Source organism: Cervus elaphus, chromosome 5 (assembly GCF_910594005.1).
Source record: "Cervus elaphus chromosome 5, mCerEla1.1, whole genome shotgun sequence".
Taxonomy (NCBI): Eukaryota; Metazoa; Chordata; class Mammalia; order Artiodactyla; family Cervidae; genus Cervus; species Cervus elaphus.
In genome coordinates this window covers 84,167,549-84,191,923 of record NC_057819.1, presented here as the reverse complement: position 1 = coordinate 84,191,923, position 24,375 = coordinate 84,167,549, and the positions used below count along the sequence as shown (strand labels likewise).

At 34.9% G+C, this 24,375-nt stretch overlaps 1 protein-coding gene across 1 annotated transcript in view; it reads right to left on the bottom strand.

The window, feature by feature from the left end:
- The window catches only part of BRIP1 (BRCA1 interacting helicase 1), a 186,596-nt gene that overhangs the window by 156,270 nt on the left and 5,951 nt on the right, over positions 1-24,375 (bottom strand). Inside the window, exons 4-6 of the mRNA XM_043902887.1 lie at positions 24,159-24,332; positions 17,787-17,914; positions 15,525-15,644 (exon numbers count right to left, since the gene is read on the bottom strand). Of these exons, the coding sequence (XP_043758822.1) occupies positions 15,525-15,644; positions 17,787-17,914; positions 24,159-24,332 (422 nt within the window). The remainder of the gene's footprint in view (positions 1-15,524; positions 15,645-17,786; positions 17,915-24,158; positions 24,333-24,375) is intronic.

The window sequence follows — 24,375 nt, the reverse complement described above, 5'->3', positions numbered from 1 at the left end:
CAGAAGATAAAATCTTGAATTCCAGGAAGCAAGATAGATAAATGTGACAGAAACAAATCTACAATTATAGAACCTTTAGCCCTCTTCTCTGCTTTATAAGTAGATCAAAAAAAAATATGATACACAAGACATGAACAATACAATCAAGACAACTTGAGCTAACTGACATTTATAGACTAACTCACCAAATAGCAGAGGAGTAGTCTATAAATGAATACATATTCTTTCTAAAAATTCAGAGCTTTCACAAACAAATTATTAAAAAGAACTGAAATCATACAAAATACGCTCTCTAACCACACAAATCACAAATCAGCAAGAGAAAAATATCTGGGGAAAAAACTATTTAGTGTTTATTTACTGTAAATAAATCTTAAAGAAATCAATAGGAAAATGAGAAAAGTAACATAATATCAAAATCTGTGTGATGCACAGAAAGCATAGGGAAATGTATAGTTTTCAGTGGTTGTCTTAGTGGGGAAAAGGTTCAAAATCAATTATCTAAGCTTCAATCTTAAGAAGTTAGAAAGAGAATAAATAAATCTAAAAAAAAATAAAAATGAAGGAAATAAAGACAAAAGCAGAAGTCAGTGAAACAGAAAATGGAAAAACATTAAAGAAAAATCAACAAAAACAAAAGTTTTTAAACTATAATAAAAATGTATAAATCTCTATCCAGATGGATCAAAAAATAAAGAGAAAAAAATACAAATTCTGAGTCTTAGAAATGAAGAGGGAATAACACTATAGATCCTACAGCTTTTTTTAAAGAGAGAATATTTTGAATATTATGACAATAAACTTAAAAACTTGAATAAAATAGACAAATTTCTTGAAAGATACTAATTACTGAAACTGACTCAAGAAGCAACAGAAAATCTGAATAGTCCTATATTTATTAAAGCAATTAAATGTATAAGTGAAACTCTTTCCAAAAACAAGTTGCAAGGCCCAGATAGCTTAACTGGTGAATTCTATCAAAAATTTAAGTAATACTTCCAATTCACAAGGTCAGCATTACCCTGATATCAAAACAAAATAAAATGCATACACACACACACACACAAAAACCACTAAAGACCAGTATATTTAAGAAGCATAGATGCAAGAAGTTCTCAACAAGTATTAACAAATCAAATCTAGCAAGATATAAAAAGGGGACAACATCATAAACAAGTGGGTTTTATCCAGCTTTTACTTGAGTGTGAGGCTGGGTCAGCATCCAAAAAGCAAACAGTGTAAGTCAATACATCCACAGGATATAGGAGTAAAACCATGTGATCCTACTAATGGATGCAATAAAATTTAAAGTATAAAATTCAACATTCACTCATTATAAAACTTTCAGCAAAACTAGGAATAGAAGGAAGGACTTCCTGGCAGTCTAGAGGTTAAGACTCCACACTTCCAATGCAGGGGGCATGGGTTCCATCTATGGTGAAGGAACTATAAGACCCTACAAGCCCTGAGGTGCGGCCAAAAAGGAAAAAAAAACAAAAACCAGGCACAGAAGGAAACTTCCTCAACTGGATAGAGAGCATATACAAAACACCTACATCACTCATCATTCTTAATGGGTTTTCCCCCCAATGAAACTTGAACAAAGATGTCTACTCTCACCACTCCAATTCAACCTTGTACTGCATATCCTAGTCACTAAGATAAAATAAGAAAACATATTAAATCCAAATACTAAAAGTAAAATAATGTTTATTAGAGAATGCAAACATACAGCTCTGTACTTAGAAAGCCCTATAAAATCTTCAAAAGAGCCAATCTTCAACTAGAACCAAAAAGTGATTTAGCAAGTTTGCAGGTCATATGGTCAATATACAAAAATGAGTTATATTTCTATAACAGCAACACATTTCTTGTTCAGTCACTAAGTTGTGTCCGACTCTTTGCAGACCCCACGGACTGCAGCATGCCAGGATTCTCTGTCCTTCACTATCTCCCAGAGTTTGCTCAGGTTCGTGTCCACTGAGTCGGTGATGCTATCTAACCTCTTATACTTTGCCACCCATTTATCCTTTTGCCTCAGTCTTTCCCAGCATCAGGGTCTTTTCCAATAAGTTGGCTCTTCACATTAGGTGGCCAAAGTATTGGAGTTTCAGCTTCAGCCTCAGTCCATCCAATGAATATTCAGGTTTGATTTCCTTTAGGACTGACTGGTTTGATTTCTTTTGTCCAAAGGACTCTCAAGAGTCTTCTACAGCACCACTATTCGAAAGCATCAATTCTTCAGCACTCAGCCTTCTTTATGGTCAAACTCTCACATCAATACACAAATACAAAGTAAACTATAAGTGGAATTACACCATATTGGTCCATTTCTAACTGGCTTATTTCTCTTAGCATAATATCTTCAATCTTTGTTGTAGCATGTATCAGAACTTCCGTCCTTTTAGGGCTAAATATTCCATGTATACACTATATTTGTTTATCCATCCATCTCTCAATAGATACATAAGTCGTTTTCACCCTCTGGCTCTTGTGAATAATGCTGCTATGAACATTGGTGTACAGGCAAGAATATGGGAGTGGGTTGCCATTTCCTCCTCCAGAGGATCTTCCCAACCCAGGGACTGAACTCACATCTCTTGTATCTCCTGCATTAGCAAGCGGATTCCTTACTACTGTGCCACCTGGGAAGCCCAAGTGTTTCAATATGTGCTTTCAATTCTTTGTTATATATATACCTAGAAATCGAATTACAATACAGTAATTCTATTTTTAACTTTTTGAAAAACTAGGAATAGGTCTTTAATTTAAAATTATAAAAAGGAAGAAACAGAATGAATTCTCTGGTGTTGAACTGAAACTGGATATATTGTTATGAACACATAATTTTAACATGCAAGTAGACAAACATGTATCTGTAAATATATACATACACATATATTACACTGACACATATTGCCTAGTTCTGTCTGCTTAAAGGACTTGGAACAGTAACCCCAAAGGAAATGGGTAAAATCAGTATCAAAAACCTGGTTTCTAAATAATATTTAAAAGAAACCAAGGTTCTTTGGAAAACGGATGGAAAACTGGATGAATCTAGGACAAGGGGAGGAAAACAAGACAGAGATGACCCTAGCACATCTTACTATGCCAGAAAGCAAGTAAGTGCTCTAAGAACACAGATACATGTCAGAAATATACAAGCAACTTAACTGAACTCCAACTTGAGCATTTAAACAAATCATATAATGGATTATCACTTAATAAAGAGGAAAATCATGAGTCCATAAAGATAAATATAAAATGAATAAACTGAACGTTTGATGAGGACATGCTATTTACACAGTTTCAGAGTTCCACCCTACGAAGTCCTCTTCAGTTAAGAAGGAAGATAACTTTAACAGTGATGCCTAGCATATTTATCAAGTCATCAAAGTAATAATCAGTAATGTAATGAAATTATTTGCCACCTCATAAGATGCAATAGATAGAATGCAGCATCACTTCTGTGACATTCTTGCCAAAGACACATAACTGTAATCTTATGATAACAAAACCCAAAGTTGAGAGACATTCTAAAAAGGCTGTAGTCTTCTGAAGTGTCAAGGTCATGAAAGACAAGCAAAGACTGAGGAACTACTACTCCAGACTGAAGAAAATAACTAAATGACAACTAAACAGGCAATGTATGATTCTGATCTGGACCTTTCTGCTATAAAAGCTTCATAAAGACAATGGCTAAAATTTGATCTTGTTAAGAGTATTAGATAACAATGAATCAATTATAATTTCCTGATTTTTATGGTTTTATTAAAGAATGTCTTTGCTTTAGGAAATGGACACTAAAAGTATTCCAGGGTGATGGAATATCACATGAATAACTTACTATCAAACAGCTCATGGGAAATATACTTGCACTGTATTTCTAATTTCTGTATAATGCTGTGACTATGTCAAAATCTTTAAAAATTTTAATAAAGAAATCAATCTGCCTATCTACTGGTCAGAAAATTGGTCAATTAACATATAGTTTTCTAAGGTAAAGTTATTTTTCCATACCCACGATCATTGAGTGAAAAGCTTCTAAATGGAAACTGTAGATTCTACTATCATTAAATGTGTATACACATCAGCTAGATTGCTGTATGTATTCAATGTGTCTACAGATCAACAAAAATAACCGTCAAATCTTTCTGAAACATTCACCATGAAGTTCATTCAGCATGATGGAGATTTGAAATTTTTGAGAATAATCCTTTCTATTTCCACTGTAGAGGTCACTATTATGTCTTCTACAAGCTCTTAAAAAAATCATAACTATTGGAGCTGAAGGAAACTCACTCAGGCAATTACTCATCCATTCTATCACCCTGCCCTTAGGTAAATCTGCAGATAAAGCAAGAGGTTCACACTAAGGCCGCCAATTTCTGGCCTCACTTACCACAATTAAGATTGGTAAACTGTTTTTAAAGGACCAAAGAGTAAATATTTTAAGTTTTGTGAGCCATGTGGTATCTGTCATAACTATTCAATGCTACCACTGTAGCACAAAAGTAGCCACAAACAATATGTAATGAATGTAAGCTGTGATCCCCAAAATTTATAAAAACAGGCAGTGGGCCATGGATTGTAGTTTGCAAACTCCTGGCATAGCAAAAAAAAAAAAAAAAAAGGTTAGATCAAAACCACATCAAAATAGACTACTTAAGATTTCTATTTCTAAAAGCCTTTTCTACAACCATGATACATTAGGTGAAAAGTAAAAGCTATATACAGTATTAGTCCAAATTTTAATGGAAATTTCTTGGCAGTCCAGTGATTAGGACTCTACACTTTCACCACCTGGGCCCAGGTTTGATCTGTGGTCAGGGAACCAAGATCCTGCATGCCTTGCAGTGAGGCCAAATAATTTCAAGAAGTTTTTTTAATAATAAATCCTATCCAAATTTTGTTCTTAAAAAGTATATGCATAATGCATTATATATATATATACACACACACATACATATACACACACACATATATATTAATGCCACAAATTCTTCTCATTTCTGTATGTAAACCCTTTTTGCAAGGTCATTTGGTACCTCTTCTCACCAAGGGGTGAACTCCATCCCTTGAATCTGGGTTTGGCCATGTGACTTGCTTTGATGACTGGGATATTAGGAAATAGAGGCTCAAAAGGTATTTAGGGTTTGCTCTCTTGCTGTTCCTTGGGGCCACCTATATATATAAGCTGAGTTCAGTATACTGGATGATGAGAGACTCTCACCCCATGGTCCCATGTCCTAGCCAACTGCCAACCAACCCTATGAAGCAGAGCTGTCTTGCTGACCTGCAGCTGACCATGGAGGGCATGAGTAGCTCAGCTGAGATCAAGAGAAATGCACAGCTGAGCCCAGCTGACCCTCAGAATAGTAAGCTAAATAAATGGTTGGTTTGTTACACAGCAACTAGTAACTAATTTTTTGTGTGTGTAAAAGGGGACAGCAAGCAGAATAACAGGGCTTGATACTGAGGGGATAGTTGAATTAAAGATTAATATTAGTAACCAGAATACACATTTTGATCATTTCCAAATTTTTGCTAAGGAATAGATAATGCTTTTGTATTAAAAAAAATCATTAAAATACAGATACTAAAATTCAACATCATATCTTTTCATTATTTTCACTAAATATTGAGAGTTTAAAAAATATGGCTATTCTTGATCTGATGCATTTGAATGAGTTAACCAAATTTAAGTTCTGTCAGAGTTTGGAGATAAATAGTTACAGATATATCGAAAACTAAGCAAACGACAAGACTAACATTTAGCACTAGAAAAAATAAAACCTGGTTTGGGGAGAGACGTGTAATCATAACATAACACTTGGCTCAGTTTTAATAATGCTGCTGCTGCTAAGTCACTTCAGTCGTGTCCGACCCTGTGCAACCCCATAGACGGCAGCCCACCAGGCTCCCCCATCCCTGGGATTCTCACATGATTACAATAATGTAAACAGCAAACATTGTGAAGCTTGAAGGCGAGAAGTAATGAAAAAATTAGACAGTAGGAAGAAAACAGAAGTTATCCAAAACTGAAAATTCAAGAAAAAGACTGTAAGTGCTTGTCATTTTAAAAATAAATAAATATCAGAAAAAACAGGCAAAATAATTAAAAATTAGTGACCACACAGCAGGAAGGGGTAGCAACTAGAACGAGGGCAAGGGTCTACTGCTTTTTGTTTGAAGCCACTACAATTCTTTGACTCTGACTATATACATACATGCTTTAAAAAAAATTAAAAGGTAAACAGGAAAAAAAAGTCTGGAAACCAATCCAAGTATATATAATAATTTAGTATATGATAATAGCAAACCTTCAAATCAGGAAAAATTATTCTTTGACACTGGGACAATTGATCATCTATTTGGAAAAGCACACAGTTAAAGGTTGGCCTCATGCATATATTAAAAGAAACACTATAAATAAGAGAGATAAATGTAAAAACAAAATTTAACTATAACAGAACTATGAAAAATATCTGTGGTAAACTTATACAAAGCAATCCAGAAAGATTCTCGTGAAGATGTTGCTCTTGTTTACTTCTGGGTAGCAGAAAGGGGGATGGGAGTAACGGTTTAAGGGAGAATATTATAATTTTTACTCTGTACTGGTTTATACTAATACAGGTTTTTTTTTAACAATGTATAGTCCTATTTCTTTTTGAATTTAAAACTTCCTTTGACTCTTTATTAGATAAAATACACAAAATGTTTAAGATACTTTAACCTTCTCTAACTGTAGGATGACTAAAAGAAGATATTTCAATGACAGACATATTGAATAAAATTCTCTTTTTCTTGCCAAGTAACTTTGCTGTTTTCCTCAACAGTCAACAACAAAACATTTTCCCAGCCATTCCTTTTCTCTTCTTTTCCAGCATTTATAATCCATGAATCTATATTCAACTCTATTTTAGAAGTAGGCTCAAATCACAATTCTATCATATACCTTTAACTATTACCATCATCAAATAATGTATCTTTGGACTTCAATTTTCTTACCTATAAAATGAGACTAATATCTGCTCTATTTTATTCACAGAGCTGATGTAAGGATATATGAGAGAACACAGAAATTGCCTGGCACAAGTATATATTCTGAAAAGCCATCACTATGTTATTATTATTAACTCTTACAGAAATATAAGTTATTCTCTTAAATTTATGGCATATAACAGTTTTCTAAAATTCTGCTGCCTTGAATAAATTATACTTCATCTAGGTGATAATATTATTTAACAACTTGTTCCTAGAGAAGCTATAGAAAAAAAAAAGTTGTTTCTAATCTTTTGTTTATATTAAATACCAATTTTACCTCTTGGTCCCTGAAATCATTATTTGATCTTTTATTTTTTGTGCTAGGACATTAAAAAACTATAACTTTTAAAATATACTGTAAGAAACAGTGGTAAATAATACACTTTCTTAAAGTTAGTCATTTTTCCATTCATTTATTCAACAAATACGTGAGTACCTACTAGGTACAGGTCCTGCGCCAGATGCTAGTTATAAAAAAGTGAACAAGAGAGACATCACACTTGTTCTTAGCAACAGCCTGGCAATGAGGCAAGTAAAACCATGAAACCTACAAAGAAACCCATAATCATAAACTTTGGGAAGCATCATAAAGAACAGGGTATTGAGAGAGACTAAAAGAGCAACGAATCTTAAATGAATTATCTATATAATATTATCTATGAGAGTACAAAAATAAACTGTCTTTAATCTATAGGTCATCTGGAAGAGTCTATTCAGAAGAACAGTAACACAGTTGAGAGGATCAATTCTAAAGCCAGAATGGCTGAGTTTTAAACCAGTCTCTACTCATCAGCTTCACGACATGAACTTAAACTATCTGGGAATCAATTTCCTCATCTGTCATTAAATGAAATATTAACACTTTCCACATAAGGTTATGACAGGGATTCAATTAAATTCTTTTGTTTTATTTCGAAAATTGTCAAATTCACACAAAACTTAAAAGGACTGGCAATAACCATTAACTCACAGGAACCTGTATTTACCAAGTCAATTAGTATTTTCAGGATGCTCAGAAGAGTTCCTAAAACATGGTAAGCACTGTTTCACTATATAAGCAGTTATTTTAAATAAAATGTAGAACTATGAGAAAATGACTTGTAAAACAATGACTTTTCAAAATAAATTGGTCATTTTCTCCTGAGATCCTAAAGAATATACTAAGCATTAAAGGGAGATAGAGAAGGGCAGTGCGGGGTGAAGAGAGAGAGAGAAAAAGAGAGACAGTAAAGAAAGCAAGATAGTGGTATAAGAAGGAGGAAAAGAAAAACAGACCAAGGTTTTGCACAACATCAACACTTTATCTGAAGACCAACAGCGCACTCTGCTGGACCCAACTCTTCTCTACATACTAGGCAAAAATGAATACTATTATAAATCAAGCAATATAATAACTTTTGTCAAAGTATATATACAATGTTGGCATTTATTTAATAAATAGCAGGAATAAGCATAAAATGTGTCTATGAAAATACCTCACTGATTTTTGAGGATTTACTAAAAGAATTAAGAGCATATACATAAATAAATTCTAGAAAAATGAGTATGAGTGGTGGAACAAGGTAATATCAGTTCAGTTGCTCAGTAGTGTCTGACTCTTTGCGACCCCATGGGCTACAGCACGCCAGGCCTCTCTGTCCATCACCAACTCCTGGAGTTTACTCAAACTCACGTCCATTGAGTCGGTGATGCCATCCAACCATCTCATCCTCTGTAGTCCCCTTCTCCTCCTGCCTTCAATCTTTCCCAGCATCAGGGTCTTTTCAAATGAGTCAGTTCTTCTCATCAGGTGGCCAAAGTACTAGAGTTTCAGCTTCAGCATCAGTCCTTTCAATGAATATTCAGGATTGATTTCCTTGAGGATGGACTGGTTGGATCTCCTTGCAGTCCAGGGCTTCTCCAACACCACAGAGCAAAAGCATCAGTTCTTCAGAACTCAGCTTTCTTTATGCTCCAACTCTCACAACCATACATGACAACTGGAAAAACCACAGCTTTGACTAGACGGACCTTTGTTGGCAAAGTAATGTCTCTGCTTTTTAATATGCTGTCTAGATTAGTCATAGCTTTTCTTCCAAGGAGCAAGCGTCTTTTAATTTCATGGCTGCAGTCACCATCTGCAGTGATTTTGGAGCCCCAAAAAATAGTCTCTCACTGTTTCCACTGTTTCCCCATCTATTTGCCATGAAGTGATGGGACCAGATGCCATGATATTAGTTTTCTGAATGGTGAGTTTTAAACCAACTTTTTGACTCTCCTCTTTCACCTTCATCAAGAGGCTCTTTAGTTCTTCGTCTTCTGCCCTAAGAGTGGTGTCATCTACGTATCTGAGGTTGATATTTCTCCTGGCAATCTTGATTCCAGCTTGTGCTTCATCCAGTCCAGCGTTTCTCATGATGTACTCTGCTTATAAGTTAAATAATCAGGGTGACAATATACAGCCTTGATGTACTCCTATCCTGATTTGGAACCAGTCTGTTGTTCCATGTCCAGTTCTAACTATTGCTTCCTGACCTGCATACAGGTTTCTCAAGAGGCAGGTCAGGTTCTCTGGTATTCCTATCTTTTTAAGAATTTTCCACAGTTTGTTGTGATCCACACAGTCAAAGGCTTTGGCACAGTCAATAAAGCAGATGTTTTTCTGGAACTCTCTTGCTTTTTCCATCAGAATGGTAATATTCTATTCTAAAATATAATATTTTTTCTTAACCATGTTTTGACCACATGGAGTCTGATGCCTCACTAGATCTTTGACACATGAATTAACTGTGTAAACATGAATCTAAAAATGTAAGGAATGGGAAAAAGCAAGGGACACTGGAAGGTTAATTCATTCAAGAGAGGAAGTATTGACATTTTCTGACTTGAAGAATAAGGAAGCTGACTAGAGATAATAGGAAGGTAAAAAGACAACTACCCAATTTAATTCACAGGTTGGAAGCTAAACTATTTTCATAAAAACTAAGAAAACCTAAAATAAAAACATAAAAAATTTAATGCCAAATTTAGAAATAAACAGAAATCATTAAACTAATTTATCACTTACTTTATAGGGGGAAGTTATCCAGAAAATAATACAACTGCAGACTTTAAATGTATGAAAATGATAACATTTTATCTCTGTAGGGATAAGAGAAGGGGTTCCCAGGTGGTTCAGTGGAAAGGCATCTATCTACCAATGCAGGAGACGTGAGTTCGATCCTTGGGTGGGGAAGATCCCCTGGAGAAGGAACCAGCTACCCACTCCAGTATTCTTGCCTGGGAAATCCCATGGACAGAGGAGCCTGGCAGGCTACAGTCCGTGGGGTCGCAAAGAGTTAGACACGATTTAGCGACTGAACAACAACAAGAGATAAGAGAACTAAACCATTAATTTACAAATCCAAATAACTATTCTTCTAAAAAATAAATGCTCCCTTTGAGTTGCATGCGTACTCAGTCGTGTGCCTCCCACACACACACACCCCCACAAAATGGAACATTATTCAGCCATTAAAAAAAAAAGAAATACTGCCGTCTGGGACAACATGGATGAACAAGGAGGATATAACACTTAATGGACTAAGTTAGACTGAGAAAGACAAATTTATATGTAAAATCTAAAAGCAGACACAAACAAACAAACAAAACAAGCTCACAGATGCAGAGAACAGATTAGTGGCAGCCAGACAGAGGGGTGAAGAGCAAAAGAAATGGATGAGAGAGGTCAAAAGGTATAAATTTTCATTTATAAAATAAGTCATGGGTATGTAACATAGAGTATGGCAACTACAGTTAATAATACTATACTACATATCTGACAGAAGCTAAGAGAGTAAATATTAAAAGCTCTCATAAGAAGAAAAACCTCACAACTATGTAAGGTGACAGATATTAACCAGACTTATGGTGATCACTTCCCAATGTACACAAATAATGAAGCATTATACTATACACCTGACACTAACATATTAAATGTCAATTATACCTCCATTAAAAAAGAGAAAGAGAAAAAAGAGTTGAACTAGAAACCAAAGTAAATTTCTAGCAGGGGAAAAAAATATTACTATACTCAAAGACTCCTTTCTTTAAATAAATGACCTTTACGTACATCCCTATTATTCTTTAATATATTATATCCACGGAAAGGTTTAGCCCTGGTTCTCTGAAAAATGAGAAGTATTATTTAGTGCTAAATATCCAAGTAAGATTTACCACAAATGCTACCATAAGCTTTTGAAATTAAGACAACAGCCAAAATACAAAATATTAGAGGTTTTCTTAACAATTTACTAAAATTTACTAAATTTACTAACAATTTACTAAAATATAAAAGAAAGAAACATTCACATTAGCTAAAACTTTACATTTTGTACTAATTATGCTTCTATTGCAACTGCTTACTCTATCTTTGCTAGGAAAAAAAACATTGAAAATAATAGATCATTTTACATAAGTATTTGTGGGATTTTCCATAAAGTTACTTTATATATTCATGCTTTTCAGTATAGACTAGCAAAAAAGAGAACAAATATTAAGAGCTTAGCCATATGGTCTTTTCTGTCATTGCAAAAGTACTCTGATATTTGATAAATTTACTGTATGCATGCTTAATTAGTATGGCAAGTATCCTGTATGTCTTCTTAGAAGTAAAAAGTCACTAGTGAAACATTATCATTTGAGTTACTAGAGTTAGTTGAGATTTAGCTTGTTCAATAAATCTTCAAACTTAAAAGATTGATTGCCAGAAACCCATATCTTTAACAGTACGGATAACAAATCACCCACTTATGAAAAATACTCCATTTCTAAGGTAATACAATTATACCAGCTAAAACCAAGAAAGAAAATCTGTAATTTCTGGTTTTAAAAAAAACCTGATATAAAAATACAGATACACATGAATTGATACAATTATACTTTGCCAATGAGATCATAATGATCAACATAGTACACAACCAAAACAAGAAATCCATCAAAGAACTTAGTTTAAAATTAAGTTTAAAATTACTCAGCCAGGAGCATGGGAGCTCTTCTTGGTCAAGCAACCTAAATTCTAAACAGGTTGAGTCATAAACATCTTTAACACAAAGTAAAATAATTAATTATAAACCTAACTTTAAAAATTTACACTATTAACCAATATAATAGAATAGCTTTTATAAGCAGCATAAAAACATACAACTATGCTGCTGCTGCTGCTCCTGCAGCTACTTTTACTACCACCGACCACTTGATAAGCATCAAGATATGCCAGGTACAGTCTAAGCACTTTGTAAAAGTATTCAATTGTTTAATCCTCTAGGAGCTTTGTAAGACAGATACTGTACCCATTTAACTATACCCAATTAACAAATGAGAAACTGAAGTAGCAATAGTTTAAAAACTTAATCAAGGTTACAAAAGCAGTAAAGAGCAGAACTGTGATTAAAACCCAGGCTGTCTGATTTGAGTCCACTCTCTTTACCAGTAAAAACCAAAATGAAATTAAAAGTAAAATCACTCTCTATCTTACTTTAGCTATTATCCAATCATAGCTTACTCTAGACTTGATTTCTTTCGACTTTAGGCTTCTACATAATTTTTTCCTTATCTTGATGTTAGAATACTGTTTAGATAGCTCCAGAACTTCTGAGAGGCATTTTAGAGAATATATAATAAAGCAATTAGAGCATCTGCCAGAGCATCAGATTGCTTAGGTAGGATATAATAACTCCACAATTTTCTGCTTTGTGATCTTAGACAAACTACTTCTCAGAGTTTCCTTATCTATAAGATGAGACTAACAGTACCTGCTTCACAGTCATCATAAGAATTCAATAAGATTCTACCAACAAATACTTAATGGATAACTAATATATACCATATGCTAATCCTCGGTACCAGAATTACTTGTGAAAAAGATTGACATTACATTCTAACAGGGCAAACAGATAATAAACAAGTAGACTAATAAATTCATACAGTAAGGGCTATGAAGACAATAAGGTACTGTGAAAGAAAATGAACAAGGAAGCACTGGCAGAGACAAACGTAAAGCATATATTATTATTGACAATATTAAAAACTGAGACAACTTCAACTTCCCCCCACTGACAACTTCCCCCCACCCCAACTTAGTATTTTCAAGAATTTAAAAGAAGGCTCTTTGAGGGCAGGGATTATGCTATTGATTCACTCAGTCTACAACTAGGGTCCTAGCACTAGGTTAGGTGCTTGAAACAGAAGTGAATAAAGCACTCATAGTCTTCAAGGAGGTCTCAATCTACTAGAGAACCTGGTGTTGTCTGTAACTGAACCCAGAGCCAGTGGAGAAGATATGAAGAGTAATGAGGTAAGTGTCAAAAACTGAGAAATGCAAGGAACATTCCAGATGAGAATCTAACTCAAAACTGGAAACACCAAGGAAGGCTTCCTGAAGAATTAGGAGAAGTCAGTCAAAACAGAGTGGGAAGGAGGAGAAAGAGCAAAAGAATACAAAAAGTTTATAAAGGCTTAAAGTCCATACAAGTAAACAGGAGCTTTATAAGCCATCTAAACACTTTTGGAATTTGCCAATGAGAGTTGTTTCATCCTTTACTCGGAAAAAAAAAAAAAAAAAGGCTATATGAAACAATAGTTTAAAGATACAGGACATCGGGTAAGGAAGAGTTATCCCTGAGGGATGGGAAACAAAGGAGATTAAGCCTTATGATTGTTTCAGCTTGTTGTGCTGAGAGTCTCCAGGCTGTGGCACGAGAAAGGGAAACCTAGACACAGCCCAGCAAACTCAAGCTGAAGAGACGTCACTGAGAGTTCAGGGAGATCAAGAAGATTAAAGTTCTCAGGCAAGAATACCAGAAAGGAGAGAGCTGCACAGAGAATGAACTCCAGAGGTCTGCAGAAGGACCTCTCAAGTATCTAGTAGAGTACTGATCAGCACACGCCAATGAGGAGACAATCTAAGAGAGCAGCAAGAACCACCTAAATGAGACACGTAGAGCGTGGAACAGTGCCTGTCCCCACCGCTAGGCTAGAAAACGTCTTAATTCATGAAGCATGATTAGGTAGAGGATTCAGAAAGAGCTAGCCTCTACTGAGGTAGCCCAAAACTAAACCCTGATCAAGTCCTCCCTAACAAATCTTAAAAGCAAGACCCAAAAGGATCAAGACGATTCCAAGTAATAACTGCATCCCAGAACAAAAGTCAAGAGGGTTTGTAGAAATACAATATCCAGTATTTGGCAAGGGAAAATTCACAATATTTGGAATTCAATAAAAAAAATTACCAGGCATGATTCCACTCATATAAAACTATGGCAATGAAAACTAGTCAATAGTGACTGAAAAAAAAAATCTGTGATTGCCTAAGGATGGTGAGGAGAAAAATGTCCACTGGTCTGTCTTGCATTTGGATGAATCTTTTCCAGGCATCATTTTGTAATATCATAAACAGGTCATTTTGAAAACATTTGGTATACTGATTTTACAGATCTTACAAATAAATGTTAATACATTTCATTATATAATATCAAAAAGTCACATATATAACATCACCACCAATAAATATCATCAGAAAAGTCTTTTAAGTATCAGAAAACTGCTAATCTCACAGTAGTATATACAATTTTTCAGATTCTGATTTTTCACTTGAAAGGTCAAATTTTATCAGGCCCACTTTATTTTCAAGAATCACTGTAGTCTGTCAGTTATTTTTTGAAGTAAAAACAATGTTCTGTGAAAAATGTGACTAGTTCAGCTCACAATTCAAACTATCCTACAAGTGTTTTTCTTTAAGATAACCATTCTATTCCCGAATGTGAAAGTGTTTTACAAAAACTATTCTTCACCCAGAATTAAAGTCTTAAGGGTGAAAAATTTAGTAAAATTAGTAACTTTTACTGCTTCATCAAGGACATTCTTAAGTGAAACTGGCTTTTCTTAATTATGCATTAAAGACAGAGAAGAAAATTACTATTAATACACGTTGGTGGCACTATCTTGATTGTGCTAAAGCATCAAGAGTTTTACCAGTCTTCGCTTTTGCACCATCAATGCAAAACTTGAAGACAGTTTAAAAAAAAAAAAGGTAAGTAACATCTTAACATCACTATGAAAGTACTTCTGACCCCACAGACTGCCTAAAAAAAAAAATCTCAGGAATCTCCGGAGTTCCCTGGCCTAATCCTTGAGAACTGATGCCCCAAGAACACTGAAAGACCTTTAGGGAAAAAAAAAAGAACTTTAGGATATGGAATTCACAAACATTAGAATGTACAAGAGAGGAAAAAAAAAAACTTTCAGCTCTCATTGCAGTCCAATTCTCTTATTTTATAAGTGAAGAAACGGGCACAAAGAGCACAGGTTTCCCATTTCTCACAGCAGCAGACATGCAATAGAACTTAAGACTTCTGAGTTTTTCTCTATTCTTGATTATACTAGTCTTTCTCTTTTTCAAAAATGCATTAACAAATACCACATTTGCCTTCTTTAAACTGAACAATGTCATAAATACATACATTCTGTGGAGACATGGAGTTTATCTTTCCTAATGGAGAGTTGAGTTTTGTGGTCTTTCCTGAAGCAACTTTTGCATCCAACTGGTGTACCTCCTTCTCAAAACAATGACGTTTTCTGATCTGTAAATACAGAACCAAATTGAAGTTTATTGTAAACTAAAAGTTTGATGAGGCTAGTTGTTCTCAAAGATCAAAATAGCTATAGTGTGCACTTTTAGCATTAAAAAAAATTACTATTTCTAACTAGTAATAATCAAGTTTCTAACAAATAGGCACTTTATTACAAGACTTAAATAAAACAGAATACAGTAATACCTCTCAAATTCCAACCAAAATAGCTTTAATTAGAGATGTGTCAAAACTTTGCATTGTAAAATGATCTTCCCATAAAATAGTCCCACCATATAGACACCAAGAATAGCATAATACCAAGTCCAATTACATATCCAATTGGAAAATTAAATAAACATGCAAAGATTATTCTAAATTTAAAAAAACAAAGAATAAAAAATTTGAATGTAAATATTCATTATTTCCTATATGATAGAATAAATTAATTGATTACTATTATATTACTTGTTAGATATCTAATAATCCAAACTGTATTTGACTAAGTTTCTTCTATAAATACCACTGTTTTCTTTCCATGTTGGTCCTTTAATGGACCGGAACCTGGTGGTCCGGAGTCGACATAAGAAAGAGAGAGAGAAAGAGGCTGACATCCCCGGTTCACGCGGAAAGCCAGTAGAGCCCTGCTCTTAGGGCTCGCGCTGCTGCACGTAGGCATCGGGCGCCCTCTCGAGTGGGTGAAGGCACAGCGCGCCTTCTCGAGAGGGGCTTAGAAGCCCGGGCAAGAAAGTGAGCTCAGCGGGCCTCCGCGCTCCAAGGAATTAGCCAGCAATAGAGAGAGAGAGAGAGAAAGACAGAAAGAATAGAAAGAAAGACAGACATGGGGACCCAAGCTCTGATGGAGCAACCGTGTTTTAATCAACATGGCGTGGGCATGTATACTGCAACGCGATCCCTATCAAAGCGAGAGTTGCAAACAATCACCTTTTACCGTATGGCTCATAAAAAGGAAGAGGGTACTTATCACCGTAATGAGAAATGCCTGGATTCCTCAGCCCAAGGAAAGGCATGCCTCTCCTAATTCCTGAATATTCAGGAATTAATAAGGGCCAGAGGGTTCCTGACAGATCCAAAACAGCACACAAGAAGCCTCTTGTTAAATGCTTCCTGACATTTCCAAACTACATGTGCTTTTTCTTACTTGCCAAAAACCTATGTACTCAAACTATGAAGGGGGAAAAAAGCATTTCTACTGATAATGTATTACTATCAAAAAAGAAATGAAAGCCAATGAAATCAGGGAATAAATGTTTTACTTTGAACCCTACCTCACAACATCCAACTGTAAGTACACATTTTGCTGGTAAAAATTTTTAAAGATTCACACTTCATTTGTAATTAGAACTTTTCCAAATATAAAACTAGAAAGTGGATTTATCCTATTTCTAAAAACAAGGTTTAATTACGGAAGTTAAGACTGTACATGGAACAAACTACATAAAAATGCAAACATTTTTTGATTATATTGAATTAAAAAATACAGTTATCTACAATGACATGCTAATTAATAATCTTTATTTGTAACTAAATCTATTAAAGTCCAGTCTCCCTACCTCAATGCTATGAACTCTATGAGAAAATATAAGAGTTCAATGCCATGAACTCTATTCACCTATTAAAAGTATATTTCATTTAAAACTTCTAGTAATTTTGGTCTTTAGAAATAAACATATTTTATAATTATTCATAATAAAAACTCAATAAATAAGAGTAATCCTTATCATTACATTAAAACTATCAATATCAAAAATATCTGACCTAAATACTCGTATCAGAGATATTTTGGCCAAAAGAAAACACCATTATTAGATAAAAAAACAGAACAGTTAAAAGTACAAAGTAACTCTATTACTATAACATGCCATAAGTAAATGTTTTACTATCAAATTTCTTAAATATAAATAAGCATCATTCAGTTTCACTTTAATGACATGCTACTATGAATAATCTACTATAACAAGCTCCACTGTAATGAATAAATATATAAAATGAAATTACAGTAACTGGTCGTTAAATTTATATCTGACACTATCCAACTAATCTCTACAAATGCCACTGAAAACTTGATTGATACTTGACTACCTTGTTCAGCCATAACTAATGGGATTATTTCACTGCCAAAAGACTGTTTACCTGCTGTGCAGTTTCCAAGGGTCGAATTCTTTTCTTTTCTACTTGAAAATCATCATTTTCGTCTCTGTACATAGATGCCTGCTTCTTAGCAGATAGCTTTGCAGCCAGTGTAGTTTTTTCAGGAGAGTCTTATATAAGAAGTCATAAAAAATTAGTGTAAATAAATTACATTTAGTCAATTTTTCCAGGAAAAAAAACTGGAGTTAGGATGTAAGATTTTAATCTGTAAGAATACTGAATCACTATGCTGTACATCTGAAACTAATATAATATTGTAAATAAAGTACACTTCAATCTTTAAAAAGATGTTGACATTTCTAATAACTTCAAAACATACTTTAAAATATGAAATGCTAAACATCTTTAAAATCACTTATTTATCACTCAATTTACTTAACAAAGACAGAGCAAACATTGTAAGAAATGTTTTCAAGAGGAAAAGTCCAGCCTTGATTTTTAATAGGTTTATGCTTTTGTAGACCACTTCCAATAATGTGGCTTAAAAAATGTAACTGTAAGAGTCTCTCAAAAACTTTTCATCTGTATAAAAATCTTTCTTTACAGTGCCTTAATGTTTCTTTTCTACTAAAATTCTCTATGATCCTCAGGCTAAAAACACAGTAGAATCAAGCTCCTAAAATCTGTTTTTTAATTCCACAATCCTGAAAGCTCAATCTCGTTTATCAGTGACCTCTCAATCACCAAATATTATCCCCATTTTACATATGTGAGCACTAGGTTTTAAAAGAAGTCAAGTAACATGCTCATATCATATGGCAAGTAAAAGGCAAGGCCTGCATGTGACTTGACTCCTGCTCTCTGACTCCAAAATCCATACGCATAACCTCTAGGCATACAGCCAAACATAACACTTTGTCTTCTTGGAACATAACAAACACATTTCCTTTCTCCTTAATTTCTGTAACACCGTTCTTAACTGTTCCTATACAGTGGTTCTCCCTTTCCCTAAAACGTGAGCGTTCTTAAAAGTACCTTCCTTACTCTCTGCTCTTCTCTACACACTCCCTCCACTCCCAGAGTTTCAATTCATTTATTCAATATTTATTATATTGAGTCCATATAATTCTAGACACCATGGAAAACAATGAAGAAAAAAGTTCCTGGCCTTAAAAGATTTACAGACTATTAAGGGGAGAAAGCCCTGTGAGCAGCAGGTCCAATCCATTTTCAAAAAAAGAAGTTTGAGTTTGCACAAACACAGAAGTGAATCTATGCCACACAGCATTGGTTTTCAAGCTTTTTCTGAGGAGGACTATATTTTTTAAAGAAATATTGCTTAGGATTTCTAAAATACAATGAAAGGCCTAGAATTTCGCTGATCTATTGCCCCCTTCTCCCTATAAGCTATGTTTCTTCCTTAGGCTCTTAGGAACATAGTTTGAAACCCATTATATTCTAAAATCTTAATAGTTCTGCCTTTCATACCTAGGTCTTTAATCTACCTGGTATGAGTTTTTGTGTATAAAGTAGGGCTCCAATTTTAATTTTTTTCTTACAGATATTTAACAGTCAAATGGCAACCCACTCCAGTATTCTTGCCTGGAAAATCCCATGGACGGAGAAGCCTGGCAGGCTGTGATCCATGGGGTCGCAGAGTCGGACATGATTGAGAGGCTTCACTACTTACGGAAAAACCCCTCTGTGCCCTCTGCTCTACACAGGCTCTTCTATTAAAAAAATCAAGTTTCAGCATACATGTAGAATGGAATCTGGGTTCTCTACAATTTTCCACTATGCTAATACCATGCTGTTTTAATTATTATAGCTATATACATATAACGAATCAGGATATCTCACAGTTCACGTCCTCTCACCTCAACCTGCTTCCTGAAAACTGTCTTGGCTGTTCTTAGTCCTTTGCATTCCCATACATATTTTAGAAAACACATGTAATTTTGAGCCCTACAATTTCCTGGCTAACTAGTAAAATAAGCACAAACAAATCTTGACCGGTGATTCTTAACTGGGCTAGTTTTAAGCATCCCAGCCTAGACCGCAGGGCCAGTAGGACACCAGGCAATATCTGGAGACGTGCTTGGTTGTCACAAGCCGGGAGGAGGGTGTGCACTACTGGCATCTAGTGGCCTGAGGCCTGAGAGATGCTTCTGAACATTCCACGATGTGCAGGACAGAACTACCCACAACACAATTATCCCATTCAAAATGGTAATGGTGCCAATGCCGAGAAAGTGTTAGCCGCTCAGTCCGTGTCCAATTTTTTGCAACCCCGTGGACTGTAGCCCTCCAGGCGCCTCTGTCCATGGAATTTTCCAGGCAAGAAGACTAGAATAGGTTGCCACTCCCTTCCCCAAATAAACCAAGGGGCAAATTGGTAGGACTCATTAAAGGGTATGGAACATCTACCAAAAACAATAATCCAGTTTTAGAAAAACTAAACTGCCATGTGCCAAATACGATTAACTCCAATTCATGAAAAAAAATTATATCATATGCATACACAAAAAGGCTTATCTTCCTAGTCTTTATAGTAGGGGAGTTTGCAAGAAGCTTACCAAAGGTGTTAAATCTTTGAAATAAAAGGTTATAAAGAAATTAAGTATATTCAGCATATACTTAAAACAACAACAAATCCTGGAAATCAGTAAGAGACAACCCAAAAGAAAAATGGGCAAACACTTGAAGGGGTAGTTCACTAAAGGGGATATTCAAATGACCAATAAATACATTAAAAGACACTCAATCTCATTAGTTACCAGAGAAATATCAATTAAAACTCACAACACCACCACAAAGGAACCAGAATGGCTAAAATTTAAAAAGACTCACATATCCAGTGCTAACAAGAATGCTGAACAACATAACTTCCACATACTACTAGATATAGGGCAAAGGGGTGCAAAATTGGTTCAATCATTTGGAAAATGTTGGCATTATCTACTATAGCTCAACATAAATATATACACAAAAACTAGCAATTCTATTCCAAGTTATATATCTAATAGAAAATATTTACCTATCTGTACCAGAAAGAATAATACTTATAAAATATCAACAAAAAAATAAGAACCCACCCAAATGTCTAACAATTATAGAATGGATTAATAAATTATGGCATATAATCTATTACATACCATAAAATAAAGCTATAAGAACCACTACTTTATGGAACAACCCAAATGAATCTCAGAAATATTTTAGGCAAAAGTTGACAGACACAAGAGTACAAATATAATTCCATTTCTATGAAGAAGCAAAACTCATCAATGATGACATAGGGAAAATAGCAACTACCTATAATGAGAAAGAATACCAACTGGAAAAGAACATGACAAGTTCCCCTGGGGTGTTGGCTATGTCCTATTTTTCATCTAGGTGGTAGTTACTTGAGTGTAATTACTCTATGAAAATTCATCAAGCTATACACTTAGAATTCTGTGTGTTTTTCTATATTTAAGTCACATATTTTTAAACAATTTACTTAAAAATATAAAGAAAGTATCAGAATATAACCCAGATTTACCCCATCCGATCCTTGAAAAGATTATTCTAAATAACTCTAACTCACAACTATATTAAAACTCAAGTTGCGTAAATATTGAAAATTGACTTTTTACAAAGTTAAAAAAGCAATGCAGCAGATAAAGAACAGCCTTTTTGATAAATGGTGCTGAACAATTAGATATTCATATGCCAAATAAATGAACCTGAATCCACACTCACACCATATACAAGACCTAAAAGTAAAAAGTAGACCTAAAAGTAAAACCTAAAACTAAATTTGATTAAAAAAAGAAACTTGTACTCAAAAATATATAAAGAACTCTTAAAACTTAACAATAAGGAAAAAACAACAGACAAGCAAAAGATTTCAACACAGTTCATGAAAGAAGATATACAAATGGCTAATAAGCACATGAAAAGATGCTCAACATCACAAGTCATTAGGGAAATGCAAAATAAAACCACAGTAAGACACCACTATAAGCTTCTAAGAGTGATGCTGGGAAAGACTGAAGGCGAAAGGAGAGGGGGCGGCAGAGGATGAGATGGTTGGATGGCATCACCCACTCAACAGACACGAATTTGAGCCAACTCCAGGAGAGAGCGGAGGACACAGGAGCCTGGTATGCTGCAGTCCATGGTGTCACAAAGAAGTGGACATGAAAGTGACTGAACAACACAATAAGCTTATCAGAATGGCTAAAAAGATTACCACACCACTGTCGGCAAGGACGTAGAGAAATGAGAACTCTCATACACTGCTGGTAGGAATGTAAAACGGCATAACTACTCTGGGAAACAATTTTGAAGTTTCTTAAAAAGTTAACCGTAAGTGATCCAGTCATTACATTCCTAGATAACTACCCAGGAAAGTAAAAACATATGTCCATAACAATGACTTATAAACAAACGTTCCTAACAGCTTTATTTGTAGTAACAGCCCCGAAACTAGCAACAACTCAGAAATACAACAACAGGTGACTGGATAAACAGTTTGCAGGGCTTCCCTCGTGGCTCAGATGGTAAAAGAATCCACCTGCAATGAGGGAGACCCAAGTTTGGGGAGGAAGAATTAGAGGTTGTTTGGGGAAGAAGAATTAAGAGGTGGGAAGGAGGAATAACAAAAGAGCATGAGTAAACTTTTGAAGGTGATAGATATATTCACTACTTTAATGCTGGTGAAAGTTTCAGGGAAATACTCTTACATTAAAGCTCATCCAAATGTACTATTTAAATATATAGTTTGTTATGTCAAGTATATTTCAATAAAGCTATCTTTTTTAAAAAAATTCAGGTTGTACATAAAACAAGCCAGAGTTCTTATAATTAGCTCAAAATCAATTCCATTCTTTCATACAACAGGTATTTAACTAACTACTACCTATATGCCAGGCACTCTGCTAGTTATGCAATGATGAGCAAACGGACGACAGTTCCTGATCTCATGGACTATACAGTCTGCTAGGGGAAGCAGAGATTAATAAAAGATGCACCCAAACACATGGATGGTATAAGCTGTAGCAAGTGCTATGAAGGAGAGGTACACAGTGAAATGACAGAATATAACAAGGAAACCAAATCTAATCTGATGGAAAGATCAGAATGGCTGCCTTAAAGAGTGATATTTAAGCTGAGAGCTAAAGGAAGAGCAAGTTAACAAGTAAAAGATGGAACCTGACTCGGAAGAGACATTAACACATGCAAAGGAGAAAGCATGACCCTCTGAAGGAACAGAAAGAAAGCCAAGAGAGTTAACAGTCAAAACCGTGTAGACAACACAAGGGGTCACCTCTCCAGCATCTATTCCACTTCCTCGTCCTCATTCCCAACAGAATCACACTTCACTTCAAGCAACTAACATCCTCTACAGTCAAGTGCTTTAGCGGAAGATGAATCCATCCTTGATTTTAGAAAGTGGATACTGTTTAGACATGAGTCAATCATAGTAACCTCTTTTCTCCCAGCCATTGATTGCCATTAGTTAAGGAATGGCATGAGTGAAAGCAGGAAAGGAGTTATTACATGTTCTAAACAAGAGACGATAGTTTGGACTAGGAGATATCAATGGAGATAGAAATCTATATGGAGGAATAAGGAAGAGCAAAGTATATAGGATGTGTCCTAGGTTTCTGACTTAGGCAAATAATGGTCAATCTTCTCCATACAGTCAAAGCACAAGAAATATCTTTAAATTAATAATCTAATCTTATTGATAATGTATTTCTCTCAAATAAATCTAGTAAGAACTCCCTAAGTAGCGCAAATGGTAAAGAATCTGCCTGCAATGCAGGAGACCTGGGTTTGATCCCTGGGTCAGAAAGATTTAGAGAAGGGCATGGCAACCCACTCCAATATTCTTGCCTGGAGAATTCCATGGACAGAGGAACCTGGTGGGTTATAGTCCAAGGGGTCGTAAAGAGTAGGACACGACTGAGCAATTAACACACACACATGTAAGGATCATACTTGAAACATAGCTGATTCTCAGATAGGATACTGGTCTTAGAAGGTCAGGCAAACTTAACAAGAAGAAGTGAGGCTAATTAGATTTTGTCTTATGCTTACAGATCAAAATGGTTTATAAAATTCTATCATATAACTAATAATACCTACAAATAACATCAGTTTCTGAGTATCATTAATTTTGCCTTGCCTCCTTTAAAAATGGTTTACGTTAGCAACATGTTTGAATCAATTAAAAGTGAGGCCAAGAAGAAAACAGTCCAAGGATTTCTGACCATTCTATGCATTATTTAAAATAATTCGAGAGAAATCAGGTGGAAATATATAACCAATTATGCTAACCAAATTTATCTACATTAGGTATCAAAACAGTAATAATTAACACTTATCACAGACACCAACAGACCCAGGCACAACATAAACTACCTTGAGAACCTGACAAAGTGCCATTTCTTTCAGAAGGTGGTGTACTTGGAGGGCTGAAATGATACGAAGTTCGCTGGTGCACATCACTGTTTGCAAAATTCTTTGAATGGCACGAACAACAACATGACAATGGTACTTCAGTTTTCTTTCTTAGGCTTTCATCCTCTGGCTTCCCTAAAAATGAAAGAATCTCTAATTAGAAAAACATTAAGTTTTC